This window comes from Oncorhynchus clarkii, chromosome 7 (assembly GCF_045791955.1).
Source record: "Oncorhynchus clarkii lewisi isolate Uvic-CL-2024 chromosome 7, UVic_Ocla_1.0, whole genome shotgun sequence".
Classification (NCBI taxonomy): Eukaryota; Metazoa; Chordata; class Actinopteri; order Salmoniformes; family Salmonidae; genus Oncorhynchus; species Oncorhynchus clarkii.
Genome location: NC_092153.1, coordinates 29493384 through 29515103, shown reverse-complemented (window position 1 = coordinate 29515103; position 21720 = coordinate 29493384). Strand labels below are relative to the sequence as shown.

General features: G+C 42.3%; 2 protein-coding genes and 1 long non-coding RNA gene across 3 annotated transcripts in view; 2 read left to right on the top strand and 1 right to left on the bottom strand.

Annotated features, from left to right (window-relative positions):
* The window catches only part of LOC139413168 (zinc finger protein 180-like), a 70077-nt gene that overhangs the window by 23882 nt on the left and 24475 nt on the right, over positions 1 to 21720 (top strand). The gene's annotated exons all lie outside the window — the stretch shown is intronic.
* LOC139413162 (zinc finger protein ZFP2-like) lies at positions 568 to 7990 on the bottom strand. The gene is made up of 2 exons (XM_071160260.1): positions 7425 to 7990; positions 568 to 1832 (listed from the first exon to the last, which is right to left on the bottom strand). The coding sequence occupies exons 1-2, from the start codon at positions 7753 to 7755 to the stop codon at positions 760 to 762; spliced, it is 1404 nt and encodes a 467-aa protein (XP_071016361.1). The 5' UTR covers positions 7756 to 7990; the 3' UTR covers positions 568 to 759.
* Positions 8746 to 20867, top strand: LOC139413181 (uncharacterized). Its single transcript, XR_011634772.1, has 3 exons — positions 8746 to 8876; positions 9107 to 9224; positions 18606 to 20867. It is a non-coding gene; the product is annotated as an uncharacterized lncRNA (long non-coding RNA).

The following is a 21720-nucleotide window of genomic DNA, read 5'->3' as shown; positions in this document are numbered from 1 at the left end:
AGAACTCTCGTCCCTTTGGAATGAGCCCAAACACAACTCATCTCCAATACGGAAAAACGTGCAGTCAAAATAAATTGTAATCCATGGCAACGCATTGGCTAAACACAAAACACAAAACTTTTTGACTGCCCACCCTTGAGACAATCAGGAACCACGTGGTCCTCACCACGGACACAAGCACCAAAAACACTATTGTTTTTGACAAGTAGCAATAAATCACTGATATCGATTAGGGGGGAAATCAGGTTGTGCGTGCAGTTGAAACTAACACAACTAAAAAACACATGAAAATGGGAGATATATTTTACCTCACTGGTTAGAGGACAACCTGCAGAAGACAGTCAGCTACATTTTGGAGTGATCCATTTAAATTTAGGGGTTGCAAAACAAAGGAACACAACACTTATTTGTCATCACTCAACGATATCACGTCGAAATCAATTGTGCCGAGAGAGGAGGGAGATGAGGTTGCACGTCCTGTTAAAACTAACAGCTCAGAAACCACACGGATTCTGGGAATAATGTGAACATCCCTGGTTAGAGGACAACTCTTTTTTTGTTAGTCACTTTTTGTTAAATCACATAAATAGTACTCTTCCATTTCAGAGCCTGGATTTCCCCCTGAGGCTAATATTAATCATGCTGAAATCCATAGAACAGGGTGACGTTTAGGCTTCTACATTGTGACATTAATTAATTGATATCATGAAACAACTCCTTCTCCATTTTCTGATATTTGATCAGAGATCGTTTATCAGATTATCTCTGATCACAGCTATGAGGTTTCTCTCCTGTTTGTATTCTCTGGTGTAAAGTCAGAGAGACAGATGTCGTAAAACTCTTCCCACATTGGTCACAGCTATAAGATTTCTCACCTGTGTGTGTTCTCTGGTGTAATGTCAGATAGTCAGATCGAACAAAACTCTTCCCACATTTACCACAGCTATAAGGTTTTTCTCCTGTGTGTGTTCTCTGGTGTATTGTCAGATGACCAGATCGAACAAAACTCTTCCCACATTGACCACAGCTATAAGGTTTTTCTCCTGTGTGTGTTTTCTGGTGTTGAGTCAGAATGCTAGATGTAATAAAACTCTTCCCACATTGACCACAGTTATACGGTTTCTCTCCTGTGTGTGTTCTCTGGTGTCGAGTCAGAATGCTAGATGTAATAAAACTCTTCCCACATTGACCACAGCTATAAGGTTTCTCTCCTGTGTGCGTTCTTTGGTGCACTGTCAGATCTCTAGATTGACAAAAACTCTTCCCACATTGACCACAGCTGTAAGATTTCTCTACTGTGTGTATTCTCTGGTGCATTGTCAGATAGCTAGATTGAATAAAACTTTTCCCACATTGATTACAGCTATAAGACTTCTCTCCTGTGTGTATTCTCTGGTGTAAAGTAAGAGAGCCAGATGTAGTAAAACTCTTCCCACATTGATCACAGCTATAAGGTTTCTCTCCTGTGTGTATTCTCTGGTGCGATATCAGGCTGTTTGATTGAGTAAACCTCTTCCCACATTGACCACAGCTATAAGGTTTCTCTCCTGTGTGTATTCTCTGGTGCACTGTCAGAGAGCCAGATGTAGTAAAACTCTTCCCACATTGATCACAGCAAAAAGGTTTCTCTCCTGTGTGGATTCTCTGATGAATTTTAATGCCTGATGAGGTGAAGCTCTTCCCACAGTCAGGGCAGCAGTGAGTTCTCTTCCATGTGGATCTCCGCAGATGTTTCTTGAGGTGTTCTGATGTGGAGAGACTCTTCTCTGCCTCTTCAGCATCATGAGGTTGTTGAGGCACCCCAGAGGCTCCACGATAGTCACGTCTCTCTCCTGTGTGAACAACAAAGTCAGACAAATGGTTAAAGGCCCACAACAGTAGAAATCCACTGTAAAAGGTGATGCCAACAGTGAAGCCATGATGTTGTACAACAATTCAAGTCTATAATGAATGTTACAATTGTCTTAAAATGAGCAAGAAGAGTCATATTTTAGTAGTAACATCGATGATTGTAGGCAAGAAACAAGTTATTCATGTTGTTGAAACTCGAAGCACTGTGCCAGACGACTTTTGGTCTCCAATATAAGCCCCTTTCTGTGTTTCCTAAAATTGCAGCACGAAGGCGATGCACACGCAATTTGTTTGCAGTTATGGATGTAGTGTATCTGGTTGTAGAAACTTCTCCCTGCTAATGAGGAAACCACTAGTTATGGATGAAGTATATCTGGTAATGAGGAAACCGCTAGTTCTGGATGTAGTATATCTGGTCATGAGGAAACCACTAGTTATGGATGTGGTATATCTGATGAGGAAACCACTAGTTATGGATGTGGTATATCTGATGAGGAAACCACTAGTTATGGATGTAGTATACAGTGGGGCAAAAAAGTATTTTGTCAGCCACCAATTGTATCTTCACAAGGTTTTAACACACTGTTGCTGGTATTTTGGCCCATTCCCCCATGCAGATCTCCTCTAGAGCAGTGATGTTTTGGGGCTGTTGCTGGGCAACACGGACTTTCAACTCCCTCCAAAGATTTTCTATGGGGTTGAGATCGGGAGACTGGCTAGGCCACTCCAGGACCTTGAAATGCTTCTTACGAAGCCACTCCTTCGTTGCCCGGGTGGTGTGTTTGGGATCATTGTCATGCTGAAAGACCCAGCCACGTTTCATCTTCAATGCCCTTGCTGATGGAAGTTTTTACCAAAAAGTTATATTTAAGGTCCTGGAGTGGCCTAGCCAGTCTCAAGACCTTAACCCCATAGAAAATCTGTGGAGGGAGCTGAAGGTTCGAGTTGCCAAACGTCAGCCTCGAAACCTTAATGACTTGGAGAAAATATGCAAAGAGGAGTGGGACAAATCCCTCCTGAGATGTGTGCAAACCTGGTGGCCAACTACAAGAAACGTCTGACCTCTGTGATTGCCAAGAAGAGTTTTGCAGAGGGGTCAAATACTTATTTCCCTCATTAAAATGCAAATCAATTTAACATTTTTGACATGCGTTTTTCTAGATTTTTTTGTTGTTATTCTGTCTCTCACTGTTTCAAATAAACCTACCATTAAAATTATAGACTGATCATTTCTTTGTCAGTGGGCAAACGTACCAAATCAGCAGGGGATCAAATACTTTTTTCCCTCACTGTATGGGTCCTACAGTAGGTCTATGTTGTTGTTAGGTGAAGTTATGGGTCCTACTGTAATATTCAGAACACATTGTGAAAACTAAAATCTTCGATTACCATTTTGGCTCCATGCAGATATTCTAAATCCATAAATAGTGGTTTCCTCATTACCAGATACAGTGGGGCAAAAAAGTATTTAGTCAGCCACCAATTGTGCAAGTTCTCCCACTTAAAAAGATGAGAGGCCTGTAATTTTCATCATAGGTACACTTCAACTATGACAGACAAAATTTTAAAAAATAATCCAGAAAATCACATTGTAGGATTTTTTATTAATTTATTAGCACATTATGGTGGAAATAAGTATTTGGTCAATAACAAAAGTTTATCTCAATACTTTGTTATATACCCTTTGTTGGCAATGACAGAGGTCAAACGTTTTCTGTAAGTCTTCACAAGGTTTTCACACACTGTTGCTGGTATTTTGGCCCATTCCTCCATGCAGATCTCCTCTAGAGCAGTGATGTTTTGGGGCTGTTGCTGGGCAACACAGACTTTCAACTCCCTACAAAGATTTTCTATGGGGTTGAGATCTGGAGACTGGCTAGGCCACTCCAGGACCTTGAAATGCTTCTTACGAAGCCACTCCTTCGTTGCCCGGGTGGTGTGTTTGGGATCATTGTCGTGCTGACAGACCCAGCAACGTTTCATCTTCAATGCCCTTGCTGATGGAAGTTTTTTCCAAAAAGTTATATTTTGGTTTCATCTGACCATATGACATTCTCCCAATCTTCTTCTCGATCATCAAAAATGCTCTCTAGCCAACTTCAGACGGGCCTGGACATGTACTGGCTTAAGCAGTGGGACACGTCTGGCACTGCAGGATTTGAGCCCCTGGCGGCGTAGTGTGTTACTGATGGTAGGCTTTGTTACTTTGGTCCCAGCTCTCTGCAGGTCATTCACTAGGTCCCCCCGTGTGGTTCTGGGATTTTTGCTCATTGTTCTTGTGATCATTTTGACCCCACGGGGTGAGATCTTGCGTGGAGCCCCAGATCGAGGGAGATTATCAGTGGTCTTGTATGTCTTCCATTTCCTAATAATTGCTCCCACAGTTGATTTCTTCAACCCAAGCTGCTTACCTATTGCAGATTCAGTCTTCCCAGCCTGGTGCAGGTCTACAATTTTGTTTCTGGTGTCCTATGACAGCTCTTTGGTCTTGGCCATAGTGGAGTTTGGAGTGTGACTATTTGAGGTTGTGGACAGGTGTCTTTTATACTGATAACAAGTTCAAACGGGTGCCATTAATACAGATAACGAGTGGAGGACAGAGGAGCCTCTTAAAGAAGAAGTTACAGGTCTGTGAGAGCCAGAAATCTTGCTTGTTTGTAGGTGACCAAATACTTATTTTCCACCATAATTTGCAAATAAATTCATTAAAAATCCTACAATGTGATTTTCTGGATTTTCCCCCTCATTTTGTCTGTCATAGTTGAAGTGTACCTATGATGAAAATTACAGGCCTCTCATCTTTTTAAGTGGGAGAACTTGCACAATTGGTGGCTGACTAAATACTTTTTTGCCCCACTGTATCTGGTAATGAGGAAACCACTAGTTGAGGATGCGGTATATCTGGTAATGAGGAAACCACTAGTTATGAATGTGGTATATCTGGTAATGAGGAAACCGATAGTTATGGATGTAGTATACCTGCTAACGAGGAAACCACTAGTTATGGATGTAGTATATCTGGTAATGACGAAACGACTAGTTATGGATGTAGTATATCTGGTTGTGGAAACTCCTCCCTGCTAATTAGGAAACCAGACACTTCAGAACAAACTTCCTTTAGATGTTTTGAGGGAAACAAGGTTACTATGGTTACTGTTGTTCCATGTTGTGAATGTTATCCAATGTGTTACTATGGGTTATAGCAGTATGGCCTAATAATTTGACACAAATTAACTTATTAATATTTTTGGTTGATACTTCTAAATCATAAAGCCTAATTATCATTGGTATAACCTTAAAACAGTACTATACTGGGGAAGCCCTTCATGTTGGAGGGTGTTTCTACAATACTATACTGGGGAAGCCCTTCATGATGGAGGGTGTTTCTACAGTACTATACTGGGGAAGCCCTTCATGTTGGAGGGTGTTTCTACAGTACTATACTGGGGAAGCCCTTCATGATGGAGGGTGTTTCTACAATACTATACTGGGGAAGCCCTTCATGATGGAGGGTGTTTCTACAGTACTATACTGGGGAAGCCCTTCATGTTGGAGGGTGTTTCTACAATACTATACCGGGGAAGCCCTTCATGATGGAGGGTGTTTCTACAGTACTATACTGGGGAAGCCCTTCATGTTGGAGGGTGTTTCTACAGTACTATACCGGGGAAGCCCTTCATGATGGAGGGTGTTTCTACAGTACTATACTGGGTAAGCCCTTCATGTTGGAGGGTGTTTCTACAGTACTATACTGGGGAAGCCCTTCATGTTACTTAAACCTTCTTAAAACAATTCCATATAGCTTAGAAAAACCTCCCCCTCAGACAAGGCTTAGACTCTGAGACTAGTTATTGTACATTACTCTGAGACTAGTTATCCTGGGATCGTAAATTACTCTGAGACTAGTTATCCTGGGATCTTACATCTTACATTACTCAGACTAGTTATCTTGGGGAATAGTTTTAATACATTTGCAAAAAAATCGAAACCCGTTTTTGCTTTGGCATTACGGGGTATATTGTGATGTCATGATGAGGTATTGTGTGTAGATTGATGAGGATTTAAAAAATAATAATCAATTTTAGAATAAAGGGATGCACCGATATTACATTTTTGGCCAATTAGTTGCCTTGTCCCAAAAAACGATACCGATAACCGATATTTAAAATTTTAGCAGCCTTTTAAGCATTCTAGTACAGTTAAAAAGTTAAACACACACACACACGAAAGCAGCGGTCTAAGTCACTGCATCTCAGTGCAAGAGGCGTCACTACAGTCCCTGGTTCCAATCCAGGCTGTATCACATCCGGCCGTGATTGGGAGACCCACAGTATCTGTCTGTTATTGGTGTAGATGGGACGACAAAGGAGAGGGAACCCACAGTAGTTGTCTGTTATTGGTGTAGAGGGGATGACAAAGGAGAGGGAACCCACAGTAGTTGTCTGTTATTGGTGTAGAGGGGACGACAAAGGAGAGGGATCCCACAGTAGTTGTCTGTTATTGGTGTAGAGAGGACGACAAAGGAGAGGGATCCCACAAGTGGATAGGAAGATACAAGTTATCATTGTTACTAGAAAAAAATTCATTTAAAATCCAGGAACTTTACAGCTCTCTAGGTCAAGCCAGTAGGTTACAGTAGGTTGTAACTCTCTAGGTCATGCCAGTAGGTTAAAGTAGGTTGTATCTCTCTAGGTCATGCCAGTAGGATACAGTAGGTTGTAACTCTCTAGGTCATGCCAGTAGGTTACAGTAGGGTGTAACTCTCTAGGCCATGCCAGTAGGTTACAGTAGGTTGTAACTCTCTAGGTCATGCCAGTAGGATACAGTAGGTTGTAGCTCTCTCGGTCATGCCAGTGGGCTACAGTTGGTTGTATCCAAGTGGAAACAATTATTATGTGGAAAGTGTCAAATTTGGTCAACAACAAAATGAATGGCTTATTTGCTATGTGAGGTTTACTTGATCTAACAGAAGTTTCGTAATGCTTAAGTTATGTGGACACGTGATATACCGACAACTTTGATAAAAACACTAAGAGTTGTCTCCAGATCGCTATGCAAATTCATGCTAGTAGCTTAGCATCTCTCTTCATTGAATACAGGCGGTTGACGACAACAACCCTCATAGAATATAAACAATAGATTACAATAATAAGATGAATCCATCAATCCAAAGAAAGAATAGACAGGAGCTAGACAACCCGCAGTGCCGCTTTGTGGACAACGACTCCCCTTGTTAGGGCCGGAGAGACATCTTGTCAGTATATCCATAATCTTTGGTGTAGCCAACCCAACTCTCAAATGGCACTATTGGGGGGCACCGTGTAGTAAATCATCACTACACGAAAATCACTACACGCCGTGCCCCCCAGTCTGCGGTCAGCAGATAGACCCTTCTCAAATATATATGTTAAGTCACTTTTTGGAAACGGAACGGAAAAAACAAGGGGTAGCTTGTTCTCTATGTCGTCTGATTCTAGACATATTAGTCATCATCCTGGGTCCTCCGTTGAAGAGGTATTGACGAGCCAACTCCGAATATCCAAAGTTAAAAACACATGTAAGGCGGTACTTACTGGTGTTAATCAGATCTCCTATCTCCACCTCTTCATCTTTCAATGTGACAGTAATCTCCCCTTCCGTTTTCACTCCAAAAGCTACATCCTCCCCTTTTTCTTCCTCCTCTTCTTTCACAGTAACATACTCCTCCTCTTTCACCCTGAACGCGTCTTCCTCTTCTTTCACTGAAACGTCTTTCTCTTCTTCTTTCACTGTAACACCCTCTACTTCTTGTTTTACTGTAACGTCACCCTCCTCTTTCACGACAATGTTCAGCCCCAGAGTTTCTTTCTCCGTCCAGCAGACCTCCTCTTCTTCAACAGGATGAGAGTAGTTTAGGGAGCTCATGGTCGGGGATGTTAGCTAGCTATCATTAGCGACTAGGCTAGTGCTAACTTAACCAGCCAGCTACTATAGCTGACTAATACAAAATAACGTAATATTAAATTAAATAGGTTAACAAGTAGATACGACAGAAGAGTGTGTAAAACACAGTAGGTAATATACACCGAAAGCGTATAAATAGCTTGAATCTTTCGGCTATGTCGTCTAGCAGGCTACGGAGGTGGTTGACCAGCTGTTTCTGAAGAACCGTCCACTAGATTATACGTCACGCTGGCAGCGTCGCCTGAAAGACGCACATCGCCGTCTGCTGACTGGAGGGGAAACGCAGTTGAGGATCATATTTTATTTTCAGACAAAGATTATTTTAAATGGATTTAATTAAATAATACTATTATATTGAGACATACAAAGACAGGAATGTGCTGATTGATTAGTGCGAATAAAAAATGTTTACTACAGCACATTTAAGGCAGTTTCATTAAGTCATACTAAATCTAAATAAGTAGCCAGCTACTGTCGGTCTATGCTGCTGCTACATGGTGTAACAACAATACATCATGTAGATGTGTATAATGAACAGACTAGGTCTATACTGCTTCTACATGGTGTAACAATACATCACGTAGATGTATATAATGAACAGACTAGGTCTATACTGCTCCTACATGGTGTAACAATACATCATGTAGATGTATATAATGAACAGACTAGGTCTATACTGCTCCTACATTTTTATATATTATTATGTGTTATTTCTTTCTCTTTTATTTAACCTGGTGGCCAGTTGAGATCAAGTTCTCATTTACAACTGCGACCTGGCCAAGATAAAGCAAAGCAGTGCGACAAAAACAACAACACAGAGTTACACATGGAATTAACAAATTTACTGTCAATAACACAATAGTTACTTGGCTCATCTCGCTCTAGTGTCTCCTTGTGGCGCCTGCAGGCTTGAACTCGGTTGTCAGGTGAACGAACCGTGTTTCCTCCGACATATTGTTGCGGCTTGCTTCCGGGTTAAGCGGGCGGGTGTGAAGAAGTTCGGTTTGGTCATGTTTCAGAGGAGTTGACTTTCGCCTCCCCCAGAGATGAAACAAGATCGAAATTGGGAAGAAAAAACGGGGGTAAGATTATAATAAAAAAAATAAAAAAAAGGATATTAAAAAAAGGTTGCATCCCAACGTGGCAATAAACAGCAGGCAACGTGACCGTGTCACAATGAACTCAAACATTTTACCATTGGAACACTTGATGTAATTAAATCAAACGTTTTACCATTGGGACGCTTGATGTAATTAAATCAAACGTTTTGCCATTGGAACGCTTGATGTAATTAAGTAATTATTATTTTCAGATATAAAGACTACGCTGTATCAACAAAAAACGGATTGCAACTTGCAAAACATCCAGGAAGAACATTACAGACGGAGGCGCAACAACTTCGTTCGACATTTGAAGCTGCACAAAGAACGGCAAGTCGTGGCTAATATAGCCGACAGCTATATGATTAATTGTTTTGCTAGTATAGCATGTAGGCTACATCAATTTCCGTTATTAAAGTGGCTGGAGTTGAGTCAGTATGTTGGCAGCAGCCACTCAATGTTAGTGGTGGCTGTTTAACAGTCTGATGGCCTTGAGATAGAAGCTGTTTTTCAGTCTCTCGGTCCCTGCTTTGATGCACCTGTACTGACCTCGCCTTCTGGATGATAGTGGGGTGAACAGGCAGTGGCTCGGGTGGTTGTTGTCCTTGATGATCTTTATGGCCTTCCTGTGACATCGGGTGGTGTAGGTGTCCTGGAGGGCAGGTAGTTTGCAGGTAGTTTGCCCCCGGTGATGCGTTGTGCAGACCTCAATACCCTCTGGAGAGCCTTACGGTTGTGGGCGGAGCAGTTGCCGTACCAGCCGGTGATACAGCCCGGCAGGATGCTCTCGATTGTGCATCTGTAGAAGTTTGTGAGTGCCTTTGGTGACAAGACACATTTCTTCAGCCTCCAGAGGTTGAAGAGGCGCTGCTGCTTTTTCACAACGTTGTCTGTGTGGGTGGACCAATTCAGTTTGTCCGTGATGTGTACTCCAAGGAACTTAGTCTATGCCCCTCTGACATCACTCGTCCAAATATTTATATATTCTTAATTCCATTCATTTGTGTGTATTGTTAGATATTACTTGTTAGATATTACTGGACTGTTGGAGCTAGAAACACAAGCATTTTGCTACACCCGCAATGACATCTGCTAAACAAGTGTATGTGACAAATAAAATGTGATATGATGTATATAGGTCTGTTGTTGGAGATCATTCTACACTCTGTGTTTGACTACCCAGGTCTGGTGTTGGAGATCATTCCACACTCTGTGGATCTCCTGCATGTATTTTCTGATGTTTAATCAGACCACTTGAATCAGAGTATCTCTTGCCACATTGATCACAGCTATAAGGCTTCTCTCCTGTGTGGCTAAGTTAAAGTTGGGTACTGAGGTACCGTAACCCCTTAGCTGAAAGCCGAAGGCCGGAGGGCGGTAAAGTTTTTTGGGGTAATGATTCTCAGCCATTTTTGCTTTTCTTTTCAGTTTTTCTTTTTTTAGAAGAGAGCGGACTGGATATGGTGCAAAATTCTTCAAATAGGTCGGTCCCTGGGATCGGTCTGGCGAATACAGTTTGCTTTGCGTGGAAGGACAAAGAGACTGAGCCATTCGGACGTGAACCGTTTGGAAGGACTATCTTGATGTGGCTCCTTAAACTGACAGGGAAGGATGTGTTTTGCCTCCAAGGTTACCTGTTGGAGGGAACTTATGATGTGGCTTTACACTCAGAAGAAAAACACAACGAGATCCTGAAAAAGGTGAGAGAAGTGGGAGGTGCGAGGTCGATGTGCCACTACGAGGTAACCAGCTTGGCAAAAAAACTATTTCAGGATTGTAACTGTGAACATTTATAACCCATACGTCAAGGACGAGGAAGTGAGGGCCTTTCTGGCGAGATACATGGATGACATCTCCTCAGCAAGGCACCTCAAAGACTCCCTGGGTTTTTGGAACAGGAGGAGAGACTCCCAGGCCCTCCTCAGGGAGGACCCAAAGGGACTGGGCGGCTACCTTCATCCTCCAGCTATGTTCACCCTGGGCCTGACAGGGAGACATTGTTTTATGCACGTCAGCCCCCGTTTTGTAGGCGTTGTATGGCCTACGGCCACATCCTAGCCTCGTGCAGCACAAGAAAGTGCAGATTTTGTGGATCTGGGGAGCACGAGGCGAAGGACTGTGACGAGCTCAAGGTGTGCCACGGGTGTGGCTCGTCAGCACACCTGTGGCAGGAATGCCCGGCTTGTCAGAGGTCATATGTGTCTGCTGTTGGGGGGGAGCAGGAGCGGGGGATGGGGGAGGAAGGGGAGGAGGCCCAGACCAAGAACCGAGCACAGGCCCAGAGGGGATGGCCTCACGGAAGGTGGAGGAGCAAAGAGCGGCAGCAGGAGGAGAGGGGGACAGAGAAGGCACAGGAGCAGCAGAACCGGGAGGAGAGGAGGGGAAAAGAGGCGGAAGGAATCAAGCGAGTGGAGGTGCCAGAGAGAGCAGCAAAGGCGGTAGAGGTGGTGGAGAAGGAGTCGGTTGCAGGACCAGTGGAGGAGGAGGGAGTGGGGGGACAGCAGAATGCCGAGTGTCCTCGTGGAAGTGATGGGGGAATGGTGGGGGTGGTGTCTTCCTGGTACCACCATCGTCAAAGAAGAGAGGGAAGAGGAAGGGGCTCTTGACAGACAGCGAGAGGGAAGGGGGCATGGAGGGGGTGGCCAATCGAGTGATGGGGGTGGGAGAAACTTCTGTGTCCTCGCTGGCTTCCCCAGCCCCTCAACTCCTGGAGGAGCTTGATGCACGGCTCAGGGCTGGTCAACTGAGGGGGGGTTTAGTAGTTGGGTGATGGTTGTTTTTGAATTTATTTTATATATTTTTTAATGGAGCCTACTATAACTTTTGTTAGTTTAAATGTAAGCGTTTAAGGGATTTTGTTAAGAGGAGGGTGGTTTTTAGTTATTTAGAGGGTGTGGGTTTTGACTTGTTTTTTAAAGGGGGTTCACCTAAAGGGGGTTCACCTGGGATGTTAATAGATTTAGGAGGGAGTGGGACAAGGGGGATTCGGTTTGGGGTATACGGGGGTTGCACTCATCAGGGGTAGGGATTTTATGTGGGCACAGGGAGGTAAAGGTTGAGGGTTAATTTGTGGTTTTGCAGGGGAGGGTTTTGGTTGTGGATGTCACCTTAGGGGATTGCAGATATAGATTAGTGGGGGTGTACGGGCCACAGGTGGCGGCAGACAGGAAGGAGGTGGTGGAGATGGCGCCCCTGTGCGCCACAAAGTGGTGATAGGGGGGGATTTTAATATAGATTTAGGGGTAGGGGGGATAGTGCTTGCCATGGTATGGTTGGAGAACTGCACACTACTCCGACAATGGCTGGTTCCACTTGGTGCAACTCCCGGGGGGTTGCGTGGAGGCTTGACTATATTTTTCTGTCTAGGTCCTTGGGTCAGTTGTCTAGGCAGCTGTTGCCTGTTTTCTTTTCGGATCATGACGGGGTGCTCCTGCAGGTGAGATCACCAGTCTGCCTCTTTGGTAGTGGGTACTGGAAATGAGATCGGGATGTGCTGGATTAGCTTTCATTGAAGCCTTTACTGGTTTGTCTCGTGGGATTGAAGGCCTCTGGTCCATGTGTGAGGGGATGTTAGAGTGGTGGGTTGTAGGTTGTAGTGGGTATCCCGGTAGTGGTCTGGGAGGGAGTGCAGGCGCGGGCTCTGGACAACAAGCTCAAGGACCTGAATTGGTTGAGCCTCCATAAGTGCTTGCCGGTACGTTCCATCATGTACAGGCATAGCTTGGCACCATCCCCCACATGTCCAAGACCATCTTGTGGCGGGGAGGAGACACCTTTTGGGACTGTGCCTTTGCCGGAGTAGTATGGGCTAGGGCACGGCTGTTGTTAGGTGGGTGAAAGGGCATTTTGTTTTGTTTGGGCTAGGGTAGAGAGAGGTGTAGGGAGAGTGAGGGGGACGGTCAGGGACAGGTTTCTGCTCTGACTTCTCATAAGCCTCTTTAAATGGGGGCTGTGGGAAGCCAGGTAGGACATGGTAAAGACAGGGAGAGATTGGGGGGTGGAGGGGATAGTGAGGAGGTTGGAAGGAAATTTGAGGGGGAAGAGGGAGGAGAGGAAGTTGGGGCAGCATGCTGCCTGTGAGAGGTGGAAGGGAGGTTTAGGGCTGGGGTTAATTTAGATGATTTAAGGGGATAGATTAGGGACGGGGACATGTAGTTTGTAGGCATGAAAGGGAGGGAAGATGCTCCCCTGAGTTTTTTGTTATTGGGTTTTTGTTTCGTTTTTAATTTAAAAATGCCTATATTTGATTTTGTTTGGAATATTGATGGTTTGTTTTGTATGAATGGCATTGTAATAACTTATATATAAATAAAATTCTTCCACTTTGTCAATAAAGTGCATGGTAAGTTTAGTATTACTTTTCAACCAACCCAGTGCATATGTTGAAAATGAAAAATGTTGAAATCAACAATCCGGCAAAGGATTCAACTACTGAAACAAACGATTGGATCAAACAGATCAATCCCACTGGACATTGGGTTTGATTCAGACCCTGCCAGCATGACAAGAGATGTAACTTATAACCACTGAACCACCCCAGACCTTTCATGCCTGACTAAAAACAACTAAGTATTAGATTTACTGCCATGGTCTAGTATGTCACTGCATCAGACACCATTCACAATTCTGGCTGAGGTACGAGTAAAATATGACATATTATTTCCTAACCATTCACATTGCTGGCTGAGGTACGAGTAAAATATGACATATTATTTCCTAACTGTAAAAAACTCCCCACTCCTTAAACAACTAGTCTCCCACTGTTTAACCAGAATAACATGAGTTGTGTCCTTCAAACTGTTAGTCCATAATCACATTCAGCTACTTAGATGTCATGTTATGTTCTCTATAATGAAACATCACCAAGTGAAATAAAGTTGACAAGATACTCTTAATAGACATTAAATAAAAAATGGTTGTTAAGAAATCATTAATTATCATGTTGCTCCCTGCTGATGCGCTCCCTGACCTTAGGTCTTACTTGGCAGGAACTAATGGAGATCCATCATAAACCCCAGGAAGAGTAGCTGCTGCCTTGGCAGGAACACAGTCATGTGATATGTGGTATAGAAAAGTCCAATCTTAGGAGAGTACATGGGAGGCACTATACTGTATATCTGCAGGTGTTGATCTGGTCAAAACCACCGATACAGTTGCCCCTCCACGCTCTGGTGGGATGGATCATGTCTACAGAGAAACCTAGATTCAAATATTTAGTTTTGTGTGTATTGGATATATGTTGTGAAATTGTTAGATATTACTTGTTAGACATTACTGCACCGTCGGAGCTAGAAACACAAGCATTTCACTACATCTGCTAAACACGTGTATGTGACCAATAAAATGTGATTTTGATTTGAAATAAACGTCCTATTTATCAAAGGTGCTATTGGCTGGGGTCAAAATTACTCCAAAGGATTTTAATTTGTTAAAAGTCCATTTTGATACAGAAACCCTAAACCATGATTTAGATTTATTCAGAACAAGTTGATTTAGCCCCCATCTGTTTCCACAGAAGGGTTCCGTCTGTCCCATTCCCAGCTAGGTTACGAGGCGCTTTGTCGCTAGTACCTATGACTGGTTGATAGGGGAAACCCACATGCTTATTATAGAAAAAGTAATTAGAGGAAAACTATTTAGTAAACTGAAATAAAATAACAAACCTGTTTGAAAAATGAAAACTATTCCAAAACTAGTAAGACGTGTTTGTTGTTGTAAATGTTATCTTTTTAAGTCTTTGTATATGTTGCAATATTGGCTAACGTGGCTAACGTGGCTATAGTGGCTAACGTCCTTGTCCCGAAGCTAGCACCAGTTAGCCTTGAGCCAGGCGCATCTCCTGGCTAGCCTAATATCGACTACCTAACGGCTTCCTTGGTTCATATATTGCTGTTCGCTGGACCCTATGATCACTTGGCTACATAGCTGATGCCTGTTGGACTGTTCATTAATCACAAATCTCTATTTTGTTTATCTGTCGGCTCCAGCCTTGAACTCAGGCCCTGTGTGTAGTTAACTGACCCTATCTGCCCATTCATCGCCATTTTACCTGTTGTTGTCTTAGCTGATTAAGATGGTGAGGAAATTACTTTTAAAGAACAACCAGGCATCCTCTACTGATGGGATGAGGTCAATATCCTTCCAGGATACCCGGGCCAGGTCGATTAGAAAGGCCTGCTCGCAGAAGTGTTTTAAGGAGCGTTTGACAGTGATGAGGGGGGGTCGTTTGACCGCGGACCCATAACAGATGCAGGCAATGTGGCAGTGACCGCTGAGATCCTGATTGAAAACAGCAGAGGTGTATTTGGAGGGCAAGTTGGTCAGGATAATATCTATGAGGGTGCCCATGTTTACGGATCTAGGGTTGTACCTGGTGGGTTCCTTGATTATTTGTGTGGGATTGAGGTCATCTAGCTTGGATTGTAGGATGACCGGTGTGTTGAGCATATCCCAGTTTGGTCACCTGTTTGGGAGCTGAGGGGGGTCTATAACAAGTGGCAACAGTGAGAGACTTACTTCTGGAGATTAGAAGATTAAAATTAGAAGCTTGAATTGTTTGGGCATGGACCTGGAAAGTATGATAGAACTTTGCAGGCCATCTCTGCAGTAGATTGCAACTCCTCCCCCTTTGTCAGTTCTATCTTGACGGATAATGTTGTAGTTGGGGATGGAAATTTCAGAATTTTTGGTGTCCTTCCAAAGCCAGGATTCAGACACGGCAAGGACATGAAGGTAGGCGGAGTGTGCTAAAGCAGCGAGTAAAACAAACTTAGGGAGGAGGCTTCTGATGTTAACATGCATGAAACCAAGGCTTTTATGGTTACAGAAGTTAACAAGTGAGAGTGCCTGGGGGGACACAGGGCCTGGGTTAACCTCTCTTGGGTACGTGAGACATTAGCGTCCCACCTCTTCAACAGCCAGTGAAACTGCTGGGCGCCAAAATTCAGAAAACAGTTTACATAGGTTTAAAGATGAACTTCTTGTGAATCCAACCACGGTGTCAGATTTTTTTTTTTAAATGCTTTACGGCGAAAGCATACCTTACGATTATTTGAGAACATAGCCCAGCAAACAAATCATTACAAACCATAACCAGCCAAGTAGAAGAGTTACACAAGTCAGAAATAGAGGGAGAATTCATCCCTTACCTTTGATGATCTTTAAATGGTTGTACTCAGCAGACATTAATTTACTCAATAAATGTTCCCTTTGTTCGATAAAGTCTCTTTATATCTAAAAACCTCAGTTTGTTGGCGCGTTTTCTTCAGTAATCCACAGGCTCAAATGCAGTCAAAACAGGTAGACAAAAAAATCCAAATTGTATCCATAAGGTTCATAGAAACATGTCAAACGATGTTTATATTCAATCCTCAGGTTGTTTTTAGCCTAAATAATCGATAATATTTAAACCGGACAATAACGTTGTCAATATGAAAGTTAAACAAGAAAGGCACTCTCTCGGTCGCGCGCATGAAAAAGCTCTGACACTTTAGGGTCCACTCATTCAGACTGCTCTTACTTCCTCATTTTTCAGAATACAGGTAATTTATTAGATATTTTGTAGTCATGTTGCGCGAGTTGGAACCAGGTGTTTTTCTGGATCTAGCACACCAAATAAATGGACATTTTGGAGATATAACGACAGAATTAATTGAACAAAAGGACCATTTGTGATGTTTATGGGACATATTGGAGTGCCAACAGAAGAAGCTCTTCAAAGGTAAGGCATGAATTATATCGTTATATCTGAGTTTTGTGTTGCTCCTGGCGGGATGAAATATGATTGTCTGTGTTTGTTTTATGGGGTGCTGTCATCAGATAATCGCATGGTTTGCTTTCGCCATAAAGCCTTTTTGAAATCTAACGCATTGGATGGATTAACGAGAAGTCAAGCTTTAATTTGACATATTGCATGTGTCTTTTCAAGAATGTTAAATATTTACAATTCTGTAGTTTGAATTTGGCGCCCTGCACTTTCACTGGATGTTGGTCAGGTGGGACAGTAGTGTAGAGAGGTTAACAAACCTCCAGATGAGCTTCAATACCATACAACTCTTCTTCCGTGGCCTCCAACTGCTCTTAAACGCTAGTAAAACTAAATGCATGCTCTTCAACCAATCGCTGCCCTCACCCGCCCGCCCGACTAGCATCACTACTCTTTATGGTTCTGACTTGGAATATGTGGACAACTACAAATACCTAGGTGTCTGGCTAGACTGTAAACTCTCCATACAGACTCACATTAAACATCTCCAATCCAAAATTAAATCTAGAATCTGCTTCCTATTTTGCAACAAAGCCTCCTTCACTCACGCTGCCAAACATACCCTTGTAAAACTGACTACCGTGCCGATCCTTGACATCAGCGATGTCATTTACAAAATAGCCTCCAACACTCTACTCAGCAAACTGGATGTAGTCTATCACAGTGCCACCCGTTTTGTCACCAAAGCCCCATATACCACCCACCACTGCGACCTGTATGCTCTCGTTGGCTGGCCCTCGCTACATATTCGTCGCCAAACCCAATGGCTCCAGGTCATCTATAAGTCTTTGCTAGGTAAAGTTCCGCCTTAACTCAGCTCACTGGCCACCATAGCAACACCCACCCATAGCATGGCCTGTTTATTGCCTTTCCTCCTTACTCCATTTGCACACACTGTATATAGACTTTCTAATGTGTTATTGCCTGTACGTTTGTTTATCCCACGTGTAACTCTGTTTGCTTTATCTTGGCCAGGTCGCAGTTGTAAATGAGAACTTGTTCTCAACTGGCCTACCTGGCCTAAAGGTGAAGAAAAATGTCATTTAAAAAAAAAAACATTTAAAAAATCAAATCTTTGTCAACACCCAAATGGATACTGTCATTAACGCGGTTCTTCAATAATTACACATAATACTTAATACTGTAGCTATTTAGTTACAGTCACATGTTCAACTATCATCAGCTGATCCAGGAAATCGTTTTCTGAATGCCAGTCAAATGACAAACATCACAACAACATATATTTGTTGTTAGGTGAAGTTATGGGCAATTTGGCAAACAATGTACAAACCCTCATTGTCAGGCTGATGGAAAAGCTAGCCAAAGAGCATTTTACTGGTTGAAGTGTTTTTTTAAGTACAAAGCGGTTGATTTGCTGTGGTGACACAAACATATTAAGCAGGACATTCAAACGAGCCTTACAATTATAATCCAAAGTAGTGTGAAATGCACTCATAAGCAACCTGTAAATTGAGGTTACTCCCCTGAGTTTTCCCCCATTCACATTCACATATATTGTGAAAAACTAAAATCTTTGCTCACCATTTTTGCTCCAGGCAGATAGTACATCCATAACTATCGGTTTCCTCATCAGCAGGGAGGTGTTTCTGCAATCAAATTGTATGGGCATCGCCCTCGTGCCGCAATTTTATTAAACACAGAAAGGGGCCAATATTGGAGACCAAAGTCGTCTGGCACACTGCTTAGAGTTTCAACAACATGAATAACTTATTTCTAGCCTACAATCATCAATGTTACTACTAATGTGAAAACAAGATAAAATATTACTATTCTTGCTCATTTTAGGTCAATTGTCAAATAATTTTAACATTCATTACAGACGTTGATTGTTGTACAACATCATGGCTACCCTGTTGGCATCAAATTTTTTGTGTTTTTGTTGTTGTATGCCTTTAACCACCTGTGTGACTTTGTTGTTCACACAGGAGAGAGACAGGACTATCTTGGGTCCTCTGGGGAGCCTCAACAACCTCATGATGCTGAAGAGGCAGAGAAGAGTCTCTCCAGATCAGAACATCTCAAGAAACACCCGCAATGACCCACATGGAAGAGAACTCACTGCTGCTCTGACTGTGGTTAGTGTTACTTAAGATTAGATTCACTAAAACTACACCAGAGAATTCACACAGGAGATACATCTCACTGCTGCTCTGATTGTGGGAAATGTTGCAAATCAAATCTTCATCAGAACTTAAAATACACCAAAGAACACACACAGGAGAGAAACCTTATAGCTGTAATCAATGTGGAAAGAGTTTTGTTTCATCTAGCGTCCTGACAGTACACCTGAGAACGCACACAGGAGATAAATCTTTTAGCTGTGATCAATGTGGGAAGAGTTTTGTTCAATCTAGCAGTCTGAGAGTACCCCAGAGAACACACAGGAGAGACATTTTATAGCAGTGACCAGAGATAATCTGATTAAAGATCTCATATCAATTATTAGAAAATACATGGAGTTGTTTCATAATATCAGGGAATTAATGTTACAATGTAGAATGTTTTAACATTGTACTAGGAATATTTTAATGATGTCACAATGTAGGACCCTAAACGTTTGTCCCCTAAACTATTGATTTCAGCATGATATGGATATTAGCCTCAGGGGGGAAATCCAGGCTCTGAATTGAAAGAGTACTATTTATGTGATTTAACAAAAAGTGACTAACAAAAAATGAGATGTTACACTTACCACGTTGGTGATCCACTTGAATCAAAATGCAACACTTCAAAATGTAGCGATCTGTTTTCTACAAGTTGTGCTCTAACCAGGGATGTACACATTATTCCCATATTCCGTGTGGTTTTTGAGTTAGTTTCAACAGCACATACAGCCTGATTTCCCCCAAATCGATATCAGTGATTTATTGCTACTTGTCAAAACAACAGCATTTTAAAAGGTTTGTTTTAAAAATTACAAGTAATATTATTATTGTGGCAGATGTTTGTGTATATAGCCCATTTTATGTTTAGGTTTTCAATTGATCCCAAACTGTTTCTGCATATTGGTTATTGATTTGGACACATTAAAACTGAAAGTTACTACGGATATTGCAGGAGTCCTCTTGAAATCAGACATGTCTGTGGTAAGGACAACTTGCTTGCTGATTTTCTCAAGGGTGGGCAGTCAAAAAGTTTTGTGTTTTGTGTTTAGCCAGTGCGTTGCCATGGATCACAATTTATTTTGACTGCACGTTTTTTTGTATTGAGATTAGTTTTGTTTGGGCTCATTCCAAGCAGACGAGAGTTTTCGAATCTAGTGAGTTTTAGAAAGACGAGAGTTCTAGAAGCTAGTGGGAAAAAATAGTTTATAAAATTTTAAATTGTTGACAGTAGACACCGTGTTGATATTGGTGAAGCATTGTAGTTGATTATAATGTGAAATGGAAATTGTTTTCTGTTGGTGGTGAGCAAACTTGTCCAACAAAGGATATATATAGGATATATTTGTTGTCTTAAGGGGGAAGGTGTTACAGGCTTTGGTTTTGAGGTTGGACTTTAGCACGTATAGCTCATTAGCATGTAGGGAGAACCGATTGGTGTCACCTTGTTAGTCAGTATGTCTTACACCTGTGCTGGCTTGTCCATCTCGTTAGTAGGAAGGTGTTTTTCCTGAGCTGGTCCAGGTTTTATTTAAGAGTGTCTGGTCCAGTGCTCCTGTTGTCTTGATAGATGTGGAGAGTCAACACCTTTAGTTGCTCCATCTTTTTTGGTTTGCTTCCTGTCTTTAAGTTTGGTGTGGCTTTTTTTTTGTTTGCCTCTTCTTGGGCAGATTTAGTGGGTCTCATGGTGGGTGTCTTTAAGGTCCCAGTTGTTGTTACTAGAAAACTTTCAGTGGATACCCTCAGTGTCTTTCAGAGCCCTTCCTAAAACATGTTTAGTTTTAGTTGTTGTTTGTTCCCTCTTCTATTTGAGGGACATTTTTGGTTTTCTTGCTGGAGAACGTAACATCAAACAATGGAGTAAGACAAGATATTTTGGGTTGGATATTGCAGTGAATTGTTAATATTTTAAATATATGACATTTACTTAGAATGCCTATTAGTCTTCCAGTTTAGTTTTAGTTATTCTGTTTTTTCTGTTATGTTTGTATTAAATATTTGTTTATTTTCATTTTTTTCCTGTGAAGCATCCATGTCTGAAATGTGCTGTATAAATAAAGCTTGATTTAAACATTATGAACCCAATGACCAACCAATCAGACTCTTGCAAAACCAATGAACAAATGTGGAAAAGCAACATATACTGAATTTACACGAAGATTGATCAAGATATCTTCCACTATGGTATGTCATTTTAGTATCACTTTTCAACCAACGCAGTACATTTGTTGAACTCAACAATACGTCAAAGGATTCAACAGCTGAAAACTTGGATAGATCCCACTTGCCCGGCCTGCTGAAGGCTTGGTAAACACTACCCCCGGCTCTACCAGGGGCTTGAGGTGGTTGAACACAGCTCTGCAGCCTTGCCGTTCCATTTCTTGACTTGAAACACCTTCCCACTAAAGAGATGGACAAGCCAGCACAGGTGTAACACATACTGACTAATGAGGTGACACCAATCAGTGTGTCCTATGTGCGAAAGTCCAACCTCAAAACATAAATGGAAAAACCAAAGCCTGTAACACCTTCCCCTTAAGACAACACTAGCTTCTAGAACTCACCAAGTTCTTCAACTCTCGTCCCCTTGGAACAGAATACATTGTAATTCTAATCTCCAATACGGAAAAACATGCAGTCAAAATACATTGTAATCCATGGAAACTCACTGGCTAAACACAAATCTTGCTGACTGCCCACCCTTGTGACAATCCGCAACCAACACCTGCAATATCCATAGTAACTTTCCACCTCACTGCGGAGCTTCTCTCTCTTTTCAGGGTTCACTCGATAGGCATGTTGTGGGATCGGGGCCCAGTCCCCAATGTCATGCATTTGGATTGGCACATCTGAGAATGAATCCTGATATTCTAAAATAAGGGTAAAAATATAATTCAATATAATTATATCTAAAAGCAGGGCAACCAATATAATTGTA

Coding starts and splice junctions, on each gene's coding strand:
- LOC139413162 (XM_071160260.1), bottom strand. CDS start 7,755: ATGAGCTCCCTAAACTACTCTCATCCTGTTGAAGAAGAGGAGGTCTGC. Junction 1,833..7,424: donor AGGAGATCTGATTAACACCA/GTAAGTACCGCC, acceptor TTGTTCACACAG/GAGAGAGACGTGACTATCGT.